Source organism: Dryas octopetala, chromosome 8 (genome assembly GCF_963921425.1).
Source record: "Dryas octopetala chromosome 8, drDryOcto1.1, whole genome shotgun sequence".
Lineage (NCBI taxonomy): Eukaryota > Viridiplantae > Streptophyta > Magnoliopsida > Rosales > Rosaceae > Dryas > Dryas octopetala.
Window position 1 is genome coordinate 18,103,576 of NC_141373.1, and position 14,157 is coordinate 18,117,732.

The 14,157-nt window shown below is 36.9% G+C and overlaps 1 protein-coding gene across 1 annotated transcript; it reads right to left on the reverse strand.

The window, feature by feature from the left end:
* Nucleotides 1-10,100: 10,100 nt before the first annotated feature.
* LOC147277732 (Duplicated homeodomain-like superfamily protein) lies at nucleotides 10,101-13,405 on the reverse strand. Its single transcript, XM_086254183.1, has 2 exons — nucleotides 12,887-13,405; nucleotides 10,101-12,235 (listed from the first exon to the last, which is right to left on the reverse strand). Exons 1-2 carry the CDS (start codon nucleotides 13,186-13,188, stop codon nucleotides 10,594-10,596), a joined length of 1,944 nt encoding a protein of 647 aa, XP_086110309.1. The 5' UTR covers nucleotides 13,189-13,405; the 3' UTR covers nucleotides 10,101-10,593.
* Between the last annotated feature and the right edge of the window lie 752 nt (nucleotides 13,406-14,157).

A 14,157-nucleotide genomic window follows, 5' to 3' on the forward strand; every position in this document is an offset into this window, starting at 1 on the left:
TCATAGATATGATACGGGCATGAGGTTGGAAACCAAATATAGCGACCATATCCAAACAGTAGGGGTCATTTGGCCAAAGTGAAGATTTAGTATGTTGGTCGCTAAAGACCAAAAGCATAATGCAGCCGAAAGTAAAGCACTATCTATGACAATGTCCTGGTGGCTGAGCAAGATGTCATTTTTTTATGCCAACTGCTTCCTACTTTTTGCCGAAAGCAGTAAGCATCTTATTGAGCCAAGTTGTATATTTAGCCTGGACAAATGGCCATTGGGGTTCTGGGCGCGCCGTAATCCACCCAGACCAGTTAGCAAGATCACGGCTAAAGTAAGAGTCATATGGAATTTTGGCCATCATCGTCTTCACGGCCTCAGGAAGCCTAGCCGGGTAATACAGCCCCAGGAAACGAGTGTCATCCTCATTACCAGTCCTATAGGAGAGAGTTGATTCTTCATAAGTATAGTACCAAGCTCTTCCTCGAACTTAACAAAACAATCTTCAATGGTCTCGGCGAAGCTAACCGGGGTGATTTCAACGGTTTGCTCCACGTCACCAGCAACAGGCACTGATTCAGTGGAGGATGAAGAAGAGTTCCCAGTTTGCAGCGCCGCCGTAGTGGAAATGGCAATGGTGACGGCAATGGCAGCATCCACCATGACAGGTATGGATCTGATGGAAATGCTAGGTATGGATGGAGCAGAAGCTAGCAGCGACGACAATGGTAGCAAAGGTGAAGGAAGAGAAAGTTGCAGTACGTTGAAGATGTAATTGATTAAGAGAGGTTTGAGAGGTAATCAAAGATTGAAAAGATAAAGTTTCTAGAAAATACGAAGAACATGAAAGAGAATGTAGAGAGATTTTGAAGATTTTGAAGACTTTGAAAGTTTGAAGGTTTTTGAAAGTGTAAAATTGGGAGGGGGCTGGTTCTGGGTATTTATATGATGATGAAGGTGAAAGGGTGTGCGTGAAGTTTGGTGGGAAGTTTCAAAATTTTTTGGTGTTTAATTTTTTTTAAATTGAAGGTATGATGAGGTACGGATATCGAGGAATGATTTGGGGGCTGGCGTGACACTATGATTGACGTCTCTTGGGATTCTGTGCAAATCATGCTGCATACTTCACTCACGTGATCAAGTGCATTTAATGCTTAGATTTTATGTCATTGAGAGAATCTTATCCTTTGATCTTCTTGGTAAATCACGGCAGTTAGAAGCAGTTCAAGTGGGTATTTGCTAAATGTTGAAGGTTTGACATTTAGGCCGAGACCAAACAGTTTTTAAGTTTTTTAAGAAACTTAACAAAGAAGAGTAGTTGAAAAGCATTGTACATTTCCTTAACCAACTCGGTAGAGATGGCTGAAACTCAAGGAAATGGGGAGGCATATGTTTACACCATATTTTTGTTTGGGCCGGATGCACGGCCAGGCCCAATATTCCATTTGTACAAGCCTAAGAGCGACGGCCCAAGTTTCAGAAGTTTCGAATTTAAGAGTCCAATATCGCTTAAAGTCCTTGGTGGATTAGGAAATCTAAATCAGGCAAAAATGAGAAGTCTTAGGCGTAAAGCAAGCAAGAGAAGTTCAAGTATAAGGATAGGGCTTCTTAAAAGATTGGAAAGTTAATCACTATAAATAAAAGGCATCAACCAGAAGAAGACTCTCCAACACATTCAACAACAAATCAACACAACAACTTACAACTTTTCCAGAATTCTCAAGATCTTTTCAAGCCTTCAAGTTCTCAAGACCTTTCATTCTTGTTTTTAGCTCTGCTAGGGTTTGATTTCCTTAGTATTGATTTTGTTTAGGGTTTTATTTCATGTTGGCTCATTATGAGATTTGTAGTTCGAACAATTATTGTTACTCAATTTCGTAATAATCAAATCATTAATTCACACCTTTTACATCAAAATTCATTATTGTGTAATTCACCCAATTACACAAGCAACGATTGTTCGTACTTACGAATTCAAGCACACAGTCACAGAAACAAATGATAATTAAAGTCCTTGAGGATCAAGGCAAGTAGGACCTTCAGCAAGAATTTGTTCTTTGCTCGCTTGCGATCATTTTTGGTAGGACTTAGACAGATCCGGCACAAATCATGAAGCACATACTTTTTCTATTATGGCCTCCTCACCGAGAATAGTGGCACGCTCGCAAATTTACCAGGACTACAATGTTCCTTTGCTAATGTTTTTGGAAATCCCTGCCGTGAATTTTAGGGGTAATAGAAATGCACCTCAATAAAAGGCAAAGTTGCCTATTTCTAGTATCTGAAAATATCAATTTAACAAAAGCAGTAAATTTTATGTGATGGGAAAAAATTGAAAATTTTAGCAAAAAGGCTAATTATACTCCATGTTGCAGTTGAGGAAGCCAATTAATTTTTTTCCAATTGAGGATTCCAACTTTAAGAATTGTTGAATAATGAATTTTCCATCAAAAATTAATCATGTATCAAGCATATGACCAATGTTTAGGGGCAAAAACGTGTATTTATCACTAAATAATGATAAATAAAAAAATTCTAAGAGAAATAAAATAATCTAAAAAATAAAATTAAAACAAATAAAAGGAAACCCTCCCACACCCCACCCACGCCCACCCTCACCTCTCTCCAATCTTCGGCCATCATCAGGCCCCTATTGCCGGCGACCCCCTCCCCCTGCACAGGCCTCTCCCCTCTGCCCTCTGCCCTCTGCGACATTTCTTTATTTATGACGCAGTGAAAGTAACCAAAGGAAATAGGCTTAATTATTAATTTACCACCCAAAATTGTAACTCATTCTCACTTTGCCACCTGAAAGTTTTTTTGTCTCATATTACCACCTCTAACTTACATTCGTATCCCATTTTACCTTGTTCTGTCAACAATTCCGTTAAAAATGATGACATGGCCGTTAATGATGACGTGGCGCGCTGGATGTGCGCCATGTGTCACATCTTTTATTGTATTTTCTGATTTTTTTTATTTTCCTATTTTTATAAACTTTGAAAATTAATTAAAAATAGCTCTGAACTTAGAAAAATACACGGAAAATTCCTATTGACTTGTCTTGACTAGTACTAATTTACTATGGGGTCAAAATGCCAATTTTCCCTCTAAAAATTTCCAGAAAATTTGGAAAGTCCAAATTTATTTCTAGAAAATTAAAATACTCTAGACTCTTTGGAAATTCATAGGATAATCTCCTGAACTCCAAACAATATGAGGTATGCACTGTTAGTCTTCTAAAAACTAACAATACATTTCTCATGAACACTTGCTACCCAAAAGACATATCGGTCTTAGAGCAAAAAATATGAGGTATGCACAGTCTTCTAAAAACTAACAATACATTTCTCATGAACACTTGCTACCCGAAAGTCCTCTTGGTCCTAGAGGAAAATAAATTTCCCTATAAAATAAATTCTAGAAAAATTCTAGAATTTCTGTAAAGTCTCGAAATAATTTTCTAAAATAGGCTTTTGGTAATGTTCAAAATACTTTTGAGAATTTGTCCAAGAGTTTACAAAAATTCTAGAATTTTTTCTAGAATTTATTTAAGAGAGGGAAATTTATTTTAATTTTTTAGAAATAAATTTCAATTGTATAATTTTTTTTTGGAAATTTTAGAGGGCAAATTGGTAATTTAACCTGATAGTAAATTAGTGCTAGTCAAGACGAGTCCGTAGAAATTTTCCGTGTATTTTTCTGAGTTCGAAGCTATTTTTAATTAATTTTTAAAGTTTATAAAAATAAAAAAATTCGAAAATAAAAGCAAAGATGTGACACGTGATGGCGCGCCATGTCAGCATTAACTGCCAGGTCATCATTTTTAACAGAATTGTTGACGAAATAAGGTAAAATAGGACACGGATGTAAGTTATAGGTGGTAATCTGGGACAAAAAAATTTTCAGATGGCAAAGTGGGAATGAGTTATAGTTTTGGGTGGTAAATCAATAATTAAGCCAAAGAAATATCAACGTAAATCCTAGCAATATAATCTGGAATCCATCAAAGAATTGAAAAAAAGTCTCAAAGTTTATTAAAATATTCACAATAATAATCTTTGAGGCAATCTATAAAATTGCTTAAATATGTTTTTGAAAACTCTAGGGTACTAACAACCTCATAACCTCATAACTCTAGGAAACCCAAATAAAATGCCTGAAAAATTCAGAAAATACTTGAACCGCTGTTTTGAGGCCATAAATGACCTCGGATGGCCGAAAAAGCACTTATGTCACGGCCTTAGCCGTGAGTTTGACTCATCTTGTCGTTTCCTTCGAAACAAGTACCTAATGGTCAAAAACAGAGCTCCGATGCCAAATCTGCAAAGTACCGAATTTGTCTCCCTTAAATGCTCAACCCTCCAACTGCTCTTTGATTCTCTCAGCCAACCATTCTACATCAATCTCCTCCACTTCAAAAGAACTCGACACCCCGAGTTATCTTTAGGATACAAGGCCTCATCATCACGGAACTCATGGAGATCTGCAACATTGAAAGTGTTGGAAATTCCCATTGATTTGGGCAATTCAATAACATAGGCATTATCATTGATCTGCTTCAGTACCCTATAAAGACTATATTTTCTTTGTTTCATCTTGCTATATGTGCCAACAGGAAATTTGTCTTTCCTTAGGAACACCATCACAGAATCCCCTTCTTGGAACACGTTCTTTCTTCGATACTTATCTGATGCAGCCTTGTTCTTTGCATTGGTCTTCTCTAACTTCTCCCTAACCTCTTCTTTGACAGCCATACATCTTCTTCCATATGCTTAGCATCAACACTCACACCATGCGTCTTAGGAAGCCTCACCAAATCAACCACATGGTTAGGAACATAAGTGTAAACTATAGAAAAAAAGTGACTTCCCTGTCGCACTATGCACTACATTGTTGTATGCAAACTCCACCTGGGGTAAGCCTAATCCCACTGTCTTGGCTTATCTCCACACACTCTCCTGATCATGTTTCCCAAGAACCTGTTTGTAACTTTAGTTTGTCCATCTATTTGAGGATGAGCCGTGGTGCTTCGATTCAATACAATTCTGAACATCCGCCACAAAGTCATCCAAACATGGGTGAGGAATTTCATGTCTTGATCGGAAGTGATAGTTTTGGGCACTCCATACAAATGCACTACCTCCTTGAAGAACAGTTTGGCAATGTTGGATGCATTGGAAGTCTTTATGCAGGCTATAAAGTAGGCCATCTTAGAGAACCTATCGACTACAACAAAAACAGAATCCACCCCTCTTTGTGTTCGGGGCAATCCTAACACAAAATCCATAGAAAGGTCATTCCAAATATCATCAAGAACAGGTAAAGGCATTTAAAGACCAGTGTTTTAGGACTGACCCTTGGATACCTAACAACTGTAGCACTTACTCACAATGTTCCCCACATCTCGCTTCAACTGTGGCTCGAAATAACGCTCCTCCAAACTGGCAATTGTTTTGTCTGGGCCCAAATGTCCACTTAAACCCTCTCCATGTAAATCTCTGATCAGTTTCTCCCTCAAAGACACGCCTTTAAACAAGTAACTAATTGCCTTTAAACAAGTAACTGTCATTAAGGAAGAAATCTGCAACTGGCTAATTATTCACACACTTGGCCCAAATCTCTTTGAAGTCATTATTTGTCTCATATAACTCCTTCAGGAATTCGAAACCCACAACCACTTGGCCTAGAGTGACCAGCAAGGTAGCTCTCCTACTCAAAGCATCTACTACCCAATTAAGATTTTCATATTTATGCTTAATCACAAACGAAAATTTATATAGGAAGGTCACCCACCTAACATGCATCTTGTTAACATGCTTCTAACTGTTAATAAATTTCAAGGCCTAGTGGTCTGTATAGAGGAAAAACTCCCTCTGAATCAGGTAATGCTCCCACTGTTTCAAAGCTCTAACCACTGCATAAAATTCATGATCATAGGTGCTCCTTTTTTTACGGGCCTTGCTTAACTTCTCACTAAAGAATGCCACTGGTTTCGTCTCTTGGGAAAACACAGCACCCACTCCCACTCCGCTAGCATCACATTCGACCTCGAATACTCTCTCAAAATTCGGAAGGGCTACAACTAGTGTAGTATAAAGCTTTTCCTTAATTAAGGCAAAGCTTTTTTCTTGCTCTTCACCCCAATGAAATTTGCCCTACTTCAAACACTCAGTTGATTGATGATGTGATGGTACTAAAATTCCGCACAAATCTCCTATAAAAAGTAGCTAGCTCGTGAAAACTCCTCACTTCAGTAATTGTTTTGGGTGCTAGCCATTCTATGATTCCTCACACATTTTCCTCATCAAGCTGAATTTCGTCTTCACCAACAACAAAACCCAAGAATAACAGCTTGTTGGTACCGAATGTCCACTTCTTCAGATTGACATAAAATTTTTTTTCTTGCAATACTCCTATGACCTACCACAAGTGTACCAGGTGCTCCTCTTTGGTTCTACTATAGATTAAAATATCATCAAAATAAACGACGACAAAGGAACCAATAAAGGGACGAAAAACCTGGTTCATAAGCCGCATGAAGGTACTGGGTGCGTTTATCAATCCGAAAGGCATCACCAACCACTTAAACAATCCATTCTTTCTTTTGAAAGCTGGCTTCCATTCATCCCCTGGTTTGATGTGAATCAAGTGTTAACCACTCCGACGGTCTATTTTTGAAGACAACTTGGAATCCTCCAAAACATCGAGCATATATATCCTCCAAACGTGGTATGGGAAACCAGTACTTTATGGTTACTTTGTTAATTACTCGGATATCAACACACATACGCCAAACATTTCCCTTCTTTGGACTAGAAGGACCGAAACTATACAAGGACTCATGCTCTCACCGTTTCAAAGCTCTAATCACTGCATAAAATTTCTAATCATAGGTGCTCCATTTTTTACGGGCCTCGCTTAACTTCTCACTAAAGAATGCCACTGGTTTTTTTGCACATTTTTTTGTTTGTTTTTCTTTTCGTTTTATTTTTTAAATTATTTTTATTTCTTTTAGTATTTTATTTTTATTTTTTATAATTATTTTTTAGATAAAGAGACATTTTTACCCTTAAAAATTGGTCACATGCTTGGCATGTGATCAATTTTTGACAGAAAATCCTTTATTGAACAAAACAGAAAGTTGGAGTCCTCAATTGGAAAAAAATTAATTGACATCTTCAACTGTGACATGGGGTATAGTTAGAGTCCTTTTGCTAAAAAATTTCAGTAAAAAAATTCTAACTTAAGACATTTTTCAACAAAAATAAGAAAAAATCATTAGATTAATATAGTTAATTGGTATATTAATTTTCATGATATGTATATATATATATATAAATTGCATTTGGACAATGCTATTGAACACAACAATTTTATCAAACTCTTAAGGCCTGTTTGGTATTCTATTCAAAACCTTTTTTAAACGAAAAAACAAGAAAATGTGCTCTAGTCAAAAAAACATATTTGGCAAACCATTTTCAAAAATAGTTTCTAGAAAAAAAAAAATTCTTCTTCTTTAAAAAACGATAAAACATCGTTTTTTTAAAATGTTTTCTTCTTCCTTAGCTGCCATCATTTTTAAAATTAAAAAATTGTTTTCAAATTTCATACCAAACAAGTTTTCAAAAATAAAAAATTGATTTTGAAAACTCACATTAAAAAAAAATCTTAATTTTTTAAAATAAAAATTGAGTAGAATAATAATTAATAATTCAATTAAATTAAGAAAACTAATCATTTTTTCACTGGTTTCATTCATTTTCGTGCCAATGGCAACGATGTAGTAGTAATCAGGTGGCACATTCTTTGGCCAAATACTCTTTATGTGTTTCTAGTTTCATAACTTGGATTGAGGAGGATCCACATTGGCTCACTTCTCTCCTTCAAACTGATATAATGCCTTTTTCTTTTTTTTATTATATTGGAGGGAATCGAATCATGAATGTAGCCTTATCCTAACTCTTACCTCACTCACCCTCACCACTTGAGCCAACCCTAAGGGCTTGATATAATGCCTTCTTAATTATCAATGAAAGGCTATTTTAAAAATAAATAAAAAACCATGACCCCTATGTCAATTTAGTACACGTATTTTAGATAGTACCAATGTGTCCCCTTAAATTTAATTTTGAGTTTAAAATACCCCTTCTGTTAGCACATTTACATTTTTTTAAAACAAAGAGATAACCTATCACCTACGTGATCACTTTTTCGTACTTATTTTTTCTTTGAATCACCTTGTCATGCAAGTTGTCAGTTCAACAATTAATTAAATTTAAAAACTAAAAATTAAAATTTTGAGCCAGATGAGGGGTGGTGGGTTCCGCCAGTAGGAGGCAATGGGAGGGGAGGGGTTTGGGACTTTGTTAATTTTAATGTTCTAAATTAATTAATTGTTGAATTGACAATTTTAATTTTGAAAAAAGTAATCAAGTAGGTGACACGTTAGCACCATTTAATGGAAAATGTAACTGAACTGACGAAATGGACATTTTAAACTCAAAATTTAAATTGAGGAGGCACATTGGTAAAACCTAAAATACACGTCCTAAATTAATACAGGAATCAAAATTTAAAGACTAAATGAAAAACTTACCCATATATAAATAATTGATGAATAAAGTATTATTATAATTATTTGGCTTTTTATCACAAATAGTCATTCAAGTTTCATCAAAACATCAATTTGGTCTCTAAAGTGTAATTTCACTAGATGTCATCTCTCATCTTTGCCACTGAACATCAATTTGGTCCATTCGTTCATTTCTATTTAATTTTTTAAAAAAATACCATTTTTCAAGGGCAAATATGTCTTAACACCCTCTAGACCCACTTTGAAAATTCGCCAAAAATAGCTCGGGACACGAAAAAATTACCCAAAAATTTCTATTGACTTGTCTTGACTATTACTATTTTTATATGGGTTCAAATTATCAAATTGACATTTAGTATTTTCTATAAAATTTGGAATTCCAAAACTAATTTCTAGAAAATTAAAATAACCTTTTGTGTTAATTTGATCCCATATAAAAATAGTACTAGTCAAGACGAGTTTGTACGGGAAATTTTTTCGAGTCCCAAATTATTTTTGACGAATTTTCAAAATGTTTAAGTATATAAAGACGTATTTGCCCTTGAAAAAATTATATTTTAAACGAAAAATTAAACAGAATTGTACAGAGGGACCAAATTGATATTCAGTGGCAAAAATGAGGGATAACATTGAGTGAAAATACACTTTAAGGACTAAATTAATATTTGAGTGAAAATTGAAGGACTATTTGTGATAAAAAAAAATTAAAAAAAAAAAAAAACCTAATTATTTTACAGGGATGAATTAGTATTAAAAGGACAAGAGGAGCAGCGCATTAAACTATGACCCTTCGTCCTTTTGTGGTACTGACATCCATGAATTGAACGAATGGAAATTAAAAGACGTACATGTGCAGAAAACGCTGTAAATAAGGGCTAAGAACTGGAAGAAGATTCCTTTCGGTGGACCCTATTCTCGAGGGTCCATTACTACAATACATGTGATGTTGGCATATTGTGGATACCTCCTGTTGTGCAAAGGCCTACCTAATTGTCCCCTCATTTTAAGCTCTCTATAAATATATATAGATCTAGAGAGAGAGAGAGAGAGAGAGAGAGAGAGAGAGAGAGAGCTTTCTCACTCTTTCTGATTTGTCTGCAACACTATTAATTCAAACCCTTATAACATGTATATGAGAGAGCATGCATTGTGCTACTGATTTATTCTATTTGTGAAAACACTTAAGGGCAATATTCATCTGAATAGACAAGAACCAAAGACTGGTAAGTATTAACAAATACTTTCGTTTCTATGAAAGAAAATAAATGGATTTTCTATGGAAACCAAAAAAAAAAAAACTAATTCTATAATATTTTTTATTTAATTTTGAATTGGATCCCACACAACTCAGCAATTGAGCGCGTTTAGATGAGAATAATACTAGAATAAGTGACTTTCTTTAGAAGTACTCTATGCACTTATAAAAACATAATTTGATAATTAAAGAAAAGGAAAAGGCAAAATAAAAACAAATATTCATCCAAAAAGACCAAATTAAACAACTAAAGACTAATTAATTAATAACCATTTGTCACATTTACACCACCAATCGATCCATCATGAACAAAAGCAAAAACACAACACTGGTTAAAAGTGTCTGTTATTTATTTTGTGGAACTTGATAAGTTGAAGTTGAACCCTCTTTAATTAAGATCTCTTCTTCATGAGCTTATTCACTTAAAGAAAAATAAATAAATAAATTATAAATAAACATATAATTAAATATTTGACTGACTGAGTATATCAACCCGGCCCCCTCCCTCCTCTCCCCCACACCCACCATCATGTGTTTTACTTACTAATTTTCTTGCAAATTTGTGTATATATTTTGATGATGATCATATAATTCCTCCAAACCCAAATCCATCAGGACCCGCCCATTGTATCCGACCCACTTACCCTTCCGAAAGCCCTGCAAAACCTGACCCACATTCGAACAACTTTCTTTCTTTCTTTCTTTCTCAGTTTCTTGGCCTTTTTTGTTCTCTCTCTCTCTCTCTGCTCACTCACTCAGCTGCTGCTGCACCCACCGGAGGAGCTGCTCCTTTGTTGGGCACGATCTCATAGTTCCCGATATCGCCCGATTCGTCTTCCTCATCCTCGTCCTCGTCCTCTTCGTTATCTTCTCGATCCTCACTTTGGTTCTGGTGATCATGTCGTATGTTGTCGCTTTCCATGTGATCCTCCCGATCATTATTTTCTTGCTGGGGAGGCCACTGCTGCTCCGGCCTCACCATCAACGGCACGGCGTTCTCGGCCTTCATCGTGAACTGGTTTGGAGAATTCATACTAATGTGATTCTCAAATTTGTTCCTCTCGCGATACAAGTTGTCCAGCTGGTGGAAGTAGGGGCACGTCTTCGAATCCTCGGGCCTTATTTTGTTGCTCTCCTTCACTTTCTTGAAGTACTTGTTGATGTTCTCCCACTTCTCTTTGCACCTTTTCGCGTTCCGGTTGTACCCGAGGTTCCTCATCGCCGCTGAGATCTCCTCCCAGAGTGGGCCTTTCGGCCCATTCTCTTGGTACTTGGAATCAAGGCTGGTTCTAAGCTTGATCAGAGCTTGCACCTCCACCTTTGGCCACCGAGACGAGCTCGCTGCTGGCATGAAATTTATATTCTCCCCATTATTCGCTGGCGGTGGTGGTACTGCTGCTGAGGATAATGTAGGCTGCCGCGGAGGAGGCGGAGCTGATTGAGGTTGTGGTGGCGGTGGCGGTGGCGGCGGTGGCTGTAGTGGCAGCTGCAAATTAGTATTCGGTGCTAATTGGCCGCCGCTGCCGGGGTTTTGGTTTTGTTGTTGTTCCGAAATCTTTTGCAAGAATGACATGACGGCTGCGTCTTTGGCTGCTGTGATCGATCGTTCTTGGGCAAGAATCTCGCGTTCTCTATTGATTCTTGTCATTTCTTGCATTCTCCAAGCCTCTTCCCGAACCATCCTCTCGTGCTCGCGCTTCTCTATCGCTTCCAAGAATCTCTGCTGGAGCTCCTCCTGCTTCTGGATCACCTCCTTCATCAGTCTCTCAAAAAAGTCCTTCCACTTCCTCTTCCTCTTCCTCTTCGCCCGCCCCTCCAATTCCTCGTCCGAGGAGGTAGACGAAGAGGTCGAGTAATTAGAGGCAAGATCCGCGGATAAAGTTGGGAATGTGGCATGATGATGTTGATGATGATAAGTTGGCGGCGGCTGTGGCGGTGGTGGAAGAATTGTAGGGTTTGTTGGCGGGAATGAATTGGGGATTGTTGGTGTGGCAACGCCTTGAGAGGGCACACTAACAATAGGGTGTGGTGCTGCAGCAGCTGATGGAACAGTACTAGTAGTCCTAATAGTACTAATATTACTATGAGGAAGTAGTGTTGGAGGAGGGTTTGACATTGCCATTGCCATCGTTGCCATTGTTGTCGGTGCCGCTGCCACGGTAGATTGGTGATGGGCCTTTGGTTGTTGATGAGTACTAGCACTCGTCGACATCGGAGTTGGAGTCGGAGGTTGATTTTCGAGGGCTTCTAATTGGTCGAAAAACCGATAAGTCTTGCCTCCGTCGGACTTACCGGTCCGGCCTTCTTTGGTTCTCCTGTGGTACTTGTACACGTTCTCAAACTTCTCCTTGCATTTCTTGGCGCTCCGGTGATAGCCAAGCTCTGCTAGCTTCCTGATCATTATCACAACAACAATTGCACAGAAACAAAATACAATGAAACTGCAACATTAATTATGTGTGCATCTTGAATTCAGCAACAAAAAAAAAAAAAAAAAAAAGTGTTGTATAAGCGTTGGCACATAAAATAAAGTACTACTTAAAAAGAAATATATATGATCAATTAAGAAGAAACAACAGCAATTCAGATATGTATGTGCATAGTCAATTGATGAAAGACAGGAAGTACCTCTATTGAGATCTCCTGAAATAATTTGAATGAGTAAATTCAAAAAGGTGAGAAGAAAACCATATTTTTGGAATTTATTCAGCTTAATATATATCCAACCAAATCTCAAGTACTCTATGGCAATGAATTCCCAGGAAATGAACTGAAAACCTCAGTAACAACTACAATTAGAACACAAAGAAAGACAAAAAAAAATGAAAAATATTATAAATTACCCAAAAGAGTAATTAATTAATTAAACTGTGTGAAGTCTGGGCTCGAAATTAATCATAAGCAAAACAAAAATCTGAAAATTCAGTTCCCAGATCTCAACCCAATGAACCCAAAAGAACTCCAATTCATGATCAATCACCACCAAAAAAGAAAAAAAAAATGATCAATAATAAAAACAACAACCATTAGCTGGTAGTAGTCACCTGGAAACCTCTTCCCATAATGGACCTTTGACACTTGCATCACGAAACGCCACGTCCATGTCAGAGCGTATTTTCAAGAGTGCCAAAGTCTCTTGGCGAGGCCACCGGTTGCCACCAAAACTCCTGTCACCGCCTTCCTCACCACCACCACCTCTAACACTACTCCTCTCTTCTTCCCCCGAATTCGACCCGACACCACCACCACCGCCATCATCGCCGCCACCGCCTTCCTGAGCCCTGATGGCGGTGGTATTATCTCCACCGCCACCAGAGCTCCCCAACACACTTGAGTCCCCCAGCATAGACTAGTACTTCTACTCCTCTTCCAACTCCCTTTTTCCTCTCTCTTCTCCCCTATAACATCAAGATTACTTACAGCTCTGAAAGAATAAAAATATATCACAACAACAAGGGGATGGTGAATTCTTGTGTACAAGGGTTTTATGAAGATGGGTGTAGGGTGAAGTTATTAATTTATTTCGGTGGGGATCTGCTTGTCGATCTCAAGGAAGTTGTTTTTCTTTTTATATATATATATTTTTTCTCTCTCTCTTTATTTTTGCTGTGGAATCTTTTAGAGTTGTAAGTCTTTAATGTTTGTTTTTATTTTTTTCAGTGTAAGTTGGTAAAAAGAAACACTATATTCTGGATCACTTTTTTTCTTTTCAAAATGTGATAAAAATGAATAATAAAAGTAGACATAAATGTATTACAGAAAAATAAAATACGTATATTTAGTGTTACAGACATTTTTTAACAGCTGCACATAGAGACGATAATGATAACAAGTTGGTTTTTGTCTGTCCAGCTAAATTTAGTTAAAAGCCGGCCCATGTAGGTCAGCTTTTTTTTTTTTTTTTTTCCTTTTCTTCTTTTTCTTTTTTCATGTGGATTTTTAATTTTTTAATTTTTTAATTTTTATTTTTGGTGGAGGTGAAGTGAAGTGAAGCTCAGCTTTTCTTTTTTGGGGGCTGTTTTGGATTTCAGTGGCCGATGGCAACACTTGGGATGAAATGACTATACTACTCCTAACGTGGCTCCCATTGACCTTTAATCATTGAAAGCTAATCTGGACATATTATTTTATTGGATCAGTACATTAGAAATCTAGGTTTGTTTATGTAAATTGAATTTTTATACTTTTGGTAATCTTTGTATTCCCCAAAATGCCCTTGGTTAGAAAATCATACCAAAAATTTTCTTTTTGTTTCGCATTTGTTGACCACATTTTTCCTTTTTTTTTTTTTTTATCATTAAAGGAGAATCATGAA

What these genes read in the sequence shown, in the direction of transcription:
- LOC147277732 (XM_086254183.1), bottom strand. Translation starts at nt 13,188, where the DNA reads ATGCTGGGGGACTCAAGTGTGTTGGGGAGCTCTGGTGGCGGTGGAGAT. An exon ending in TTATGGGAAGAGGTTTCCAG is followed by an intron (nt 12,236 to 12,886) that starts GTGACTACTACC and finishes GATAATGATCAG; the next exon opens with GAAGCTAGCAGAGCTTGGCT.